General features: G+C 42.7%; 1 protein-coding gene across 1 annotated transcript in view; it reads left to right on the plus strand.

Annotated features, from left to right (window-relative positions):
* Window positions 1–1927: 1927 nt before the first annotated feature.
* The window catches only part of SARC_04954 (hypothetical protein), a gene marked incomplete at both ends in the record, with an annotated part of 5449 nt that continues 1443 nt past the window's right edge, over window positions 1928–5933 (plus strand). The window contains 5 exons of the mRNA XM_014301193.1: window positions 1928–2177; window positions 2824–3254; window positions 4137–4230; window positions 4740–4969; window positions 5711–5846. Coding sequence (XP_014156668.1) covers window positions 1928–2177; window positions 2824–3254; window positions 4137–4230; window positions 4740–4969; window positions 5711–5846 — 1141 coding nt within the window. The remainder of the gene's footprint in view (window positions 2178–2823; window positions 3255–4136; window positions 4231–4739; window positions 4970–5710; window positions 5847–5933) is intronic.

The raw sequence follows: 5933 nt of genomic DNA on the forward strand, positions 1-5933 counted from the left end.
TTGTTCGTGCGTTGTTTGCTTGTGAACGGTTGTCTTGCTCGTGTATTGTAAAGGTGTACGGTGTTGAGTGTTCTATATTAGGAGACCTTCGCATACACAACAGTGAATATCAGAAAATTCCTCACGTGGGTGTACTTATATAAATCGGTTATGCATTGAATACATTATAAAATACTGTCGTGGTGGGCATATAGTAACGTTATTGAGTTTTATCAGCTTTAAAGTCGTTTTTTTTTAACAACAAGCTTACAAACAGTGCTGGTTCTGAATGCGGAATTTATGGTGAGAAACAGATATTATATATATATATATATCTAATATATACATACACACACACGTACATACACACCTATATATATACACATACACACACACACACACACACACACACACACACACACACACACACACACACATATATATATATATATATATATATATATATATATATACATATATATAGTTTTGCATCGAGTGTGTTTGATGTGTTTACGCATCCTTGTACTGTGGTAGGTTCTGGTTGTGAACTCGAATTGCAACTCAATCACATCACACTACCCAATGGAAATTTCAGACTATGCATAGTTCTTACAAATTATGGCACGATGTCTTGGTTGGTCAAATTTGCAAGTATCGTCCTATATGTTTGATGCATTTTTGTTTTGTTTTGTTATGTAGAATGCTTGCTGATTTGTGGTAGGTCGTTGTTTTCGACTTATTCTGCATCATTTACGTTCGTGATATAGCATATGTATGCGAGCGTGATTTTGTTTCGATCTATATACATGTATTCTCCATTCTGTTTGGAGATACATTCCTGCACTACCGAATCTTTCGTTCCCAACTTTCAAATGACACCCGGTGCACCACTACACACGGCGACACCCAATTAACACTTGACAGTTGCACACACATTAGCACAAGCACGCAAATCATCACACAGTACCGTAGACTTATCACCCACATTTCGTACGTATGCACTGACACATACACACACTTAATCACAAGCACACGTACTATCACAGGATGTCTTAAACTCAGAAATTACCTCCCATACCTATACACCGACACAGAGACTCCGCAACTCACGAACGCATACTATCACCGAGCAAGTTCAATTCAATACTGACAGCCCACACATACACAACGATGCACACACACACTTTATCGTAAACACGCATGTCATTATAGTACAACTTAAACTCATTGTTCACAGTGCATAACAAACTATACACCAACACATGCACCACTTCACAATCAGTGCTTATAATACCACACAACACCTTACACTCATCACTCGCAATCCACAGATACACGCTAACGTAAACTCGCTTTATAAAAAGATAAAAAGCGTGCACATCACTACGTAATAGTTATAACTCATCATCCATAGTCCATCCCTATACATCGATACACAAACACACACATTTCGAGCTATTCACTTCGACTACCACAGAACATCGTAGATTCATTTCTCACATCACAGATTATTGCAACTACACACACACGCTTAAAAGTTGCACGCATACTACCACAGTATATACCCCATACTCATCATCACTCACAGTCCATTCCTGCGAACGACCCGCACACAAACGTTTTAACTAACACGCACATCAGCACGCAACAACTCCAAGCCATGCCCACATTCCTTACCCTTACAAACGCACACACACACATGTTAAAATGGGTATGTAAACTGCCACAGAACGGTTTAAATCATCATACGCCTACTCAACGGCACAAGAAACCACTCAGCAAGCACGCATTTCCTCGCAACCCATTTAACCTATGCCTTACATCGCATTAATCTATGTCTTACATCGCATTAATCTATGTCTTACATCGCAAGCTTACAACTCTTATACACACATCCCAATATACACCACTCACAACCCACGTGTACATCTCATACTTGCAGCCCAATATGGTGAAGAAAGGTAGCCCCGGCCCCGGTGCAGGCGCAGGCCCCAACATGGGGCCAACCATGGGGGGCAAATCCATGCTGCAACACGGGCCTTCTGGGGGGTCTCAGAGTGGGCCCGAGGGAGAAGTGCGAGGGCCGCCTCTGCATCACCACACAGAGCGACCGCTTCAGAATGTCAATGTGGCACCCAGACAGGTTGGGGGAGCGCAGAACCAACCGCAGGCCCAGGCCCAGGGTACTGCGCCTTACGGTGTGTGTGTTTGTGTGTTGGTGGACGAGTGCATATAGCCTGGTTTCGTGAAGCACGAGTAAGTGTGTGTTGGTGTGTGCGTGTATGTGTGTAGATGTACAAGTGTGAAGAAGTATGTGGTCCACAATGATCTTTGGACTGTGGTGTGTTAGTTGTTTGGGCATGGGCTACGTCGATAGAAGGGGGCGATGGTAAAGCATAGAGTCAACCTTGTACACGCCTGCATGGTTGTGGGTGTGTGGTGGTAAGTGTTCTCTTTTGTTCTACATAGCGTTACTGTCCACTGTGTGGTAATCGATATCTCATACAAACACATCGAATGAGTTTGATGCTGAAGTATCATGTAGTAGTAATGTAGTGCATGGTATCATCCATAGATGCCTACGAACTGGGCAATCAATACATGGACTTGATGCTATATGAAGTTTACTAAACTTACACTACAATATAAATATACCAAACATGCACAAAAATATGTAATATTCCAAACATACACTATAATATGAAATATGCCAAAAATACGCTGTAACATATCACATACACTCTAGTATATAATATTCCAGACTTACACTATATTATGAAATATACCGAGCACACACTCTACTATAGAGTGCACTGAACATACACTATCTTGTATTTCACCTAGGACCCGGTGGGCACCCGAACGTACAGGGCATGCCGCCACGACCACTAGCTATGCACCGACCACCACAGCCTAGCAACCAACCGAGATCCCAACAGCACCCACAACAAAAACAGCACCCACAACAAAAACAGCACCCACAACAAAAACAGCAGCAGCAGCAACAACATCACCACCAACAACAGCAACAGCAGCAGCAACAGCAACAACAACAACAACAGCAACAACAACAACAACAACAGCAGCAACAACAACAGCAGCAGCAACAACAACAACAACAACAACAGCAACAACAGCATCCGCCCCAGGCCACACAGCAGCGATTGAAGGTGGAGGACGCCATTTCGTATCTGGATCGTGTCAAGATACAGTTCGGTGATAACCTGCACGTGTACAATCAGTTTCTAGATATCATGAAGGAGTTCAAATCTCAGGTATGTGATCTCAATCTGTGTGTGTACTGTGTGGGCTAGTTAGTGACAACGTCTGTGCGAGTGTCAGAGATTTGTCTCCGCTTGCAATGTTACCACGACATGGCTATTATAATCGTTCATGCTTCGTTCTTTAAAAACGAACATCAGGATTAATACCATGTTAACCGGCTGTGTGCCGTTTTCGCGTCATGTGTGTATGGAGTTATTGATGCAACAGCGTTACTGCGATGTATGTATCTGCATACTATAGGGTTATTTTATGTTTACTGCTAATGTTATCATGGTGTGTGTATCTGCATTCGATACGTTTATTTTTATGTGTAGTCGCGCTCCGCAAGTAAATTAGACAAGTGCTGCATGTCAAAAAGTCCATCCTATGTATCATTCATTCCCCGCTTATATTGCTATGGCAGGAGGACATGATCTTCACCTGAACTTATATATATATATATATATATATATATATATGTGCTTGTCGATAAGTACACACATTTTCGCACACACCTTGCATCTGAGGGGTTCCGCTTAATATTAGTCGTATGTACATATCTCGTGAATTCATGAACTGCCATGATAGCCGTGCTGCAGTGTATCACCATCACTGTCGCACGACCTACTTACAAGTCTACGCACCCACATACACACTCATGGCGTTATTATCAATGTTATTCTTACTGTCTCATTGACATTAGTTGTTCAATTTCTTTGTTATAATATATTATTATTGTCTCATTGACATTAGTTGTTCAATTTCTTCTTTATACTATAATATTATGTCTCATTGACAGCAGTTGTTCAGTATAATATATTATTATTGTCTCATTGACATTAGTTGTTCAATATCTTCTTTATAATATATTTTTTGTTTGCTGGAATACATAGGGCATTGACACGCCAGGTGTTATTGGCCGTGTGTCGAGCTTGTTTGAGGGCCATCCCGAGTTGGTGAAGGGCTTCAATACCTTCCTACCTCCAGGTAAGCATGTGCAAACGATGCTCACATCATCTCGTGCGATAAATCCTCGCACGCAGATTGGTTCTTGTTCAAGTAGACGGGGTGTATGTGACGTTAAAAACGTTAGTGTAGTGATGCTCACGTCATCTCGTGCAATAAATCCTCGCACGCAGATTGGTTCTTGTTCTTGTAGATGTATGGGACGTTAGTGTGGTTAGACGTGTGTATGTGACGTTAGTGTGGGTAGACGTGTATATGGTCTCAGTGTATTCAGTGCATGTAGTTCATGTGCGTATGGCCTTTCAGTATGTTTTGTGTATCTGAATTCTTATATCAATGATGTGATAGTATCGGGAACAAAAACTGTGTACATTCTTTTCTGCTACAGAAAGTTCGAATGAACAGACGAATAGTGCCGAATAATGGCAATTAAAGCTAAACCATACCAAAAAAGACCGTCAATCTATAGCCAAACTATACCAAAAAAAAAAAGGCCAAATAACACTAGTTTGTGGAATTGCCTTTGTTAGGTTACAAGATAGACTACGCCCCCGGTCAGAGCTACGGCCCTCCGTCGGTGACGTTAAATTCTCAGCCGATAGGAATCCCGGATTACCACCCGCGCAATCGGCCGCCCATGCCCTCGGCCAATCAGAATCAGGCACCGGGAAGTGCGCTACCACAACCACAGTCGCAACCACCGATGTCACACCATCCACAGCAGCAGCAACAACAGCAGCTGGGTGGTCCCCCTCAGCAAGTAGGTCCTACGCACACGTGTGCATGTATGTGACACATGATAGGAAGCTCACCTCGTTCGTTCTAGTTCTAAGTCGACGTCTGTTGTTTTTATGTACTGGTTAGATAGAGTTTTCGTTATGTCACCGAACATATTAACAGCAACAACAACAGCAGCAGTAATCGGGTGATCGCCCGTAAGGTAGATCACTCTCACGTGTATCGTGTATATGGCAAGAACCTCAGTTGATGGCTTATGCACGCGATTACAGACGCCGGCCTGATTTATGTATTGGCAACATTATACACACAACAACAACAGCAGCAGATATTGGTTGAATGAGTTTCAGTAGTATTCCAAAACACAACTGCAACAGCAACAGTAGCAGTAGTGGAGCGGTCACCTCAGCTATCACACCAGATACACTTGATGGCATGTAGCTATCTATACACCTACTGTAAGAGACTCAGTTTGTTGGTTCCAATCTGGCTTAAGTACATGGTGGACACTCTTTTGAAAGAGCGATAGTAAAACGTTTGCAATAATATACGTCAAGCTTAGTAAGTCAAGTCTTATTTAAAATTTGGTATGGCTGAGTTTGTGAATGCACATATTACAAGGGATCCGGTTTCTTCGAGGCTATATATATATATTTATACACATATCGCGCGAATTGGCATACCCCACTACACAACCCTCGCAGATAGACGCTGCCCATACCATGCTAATTCACCCAATACACACGCCTGTTTCCTTCTGCAGGGACCGCCGCACACCGATAGTCCGCCACAGCCAGCCCAACAACGAGGCCATGGGTCAGCAGACAAAGGCACGCCCGCGGCTCAGCAGGCGCAGGGAAGTGCGGTACACTTGGGCGGAGCACACGCACACTCGCAAGGTCAGCTTCGTAAGCGTATATGTGATGTATTTCATATACGTATATATGATATGTTTTGGATACATGTATATGATGTAGTTCATATAC

The sequence above is a fragment of the Sphaeroforma arctica genome (assembly GCF_001186125.1).
Source record: "Sphaeroforma arctica JP610 unplaced genomic scaffold supercont1.298, whole genome shotgun sequence".
Classification (NCBI taxonomy): domain Eukaryota; class Ichthyosporea; order Ichthyophonida; genus Sphaeroforma; species Sphaeroforma arctica.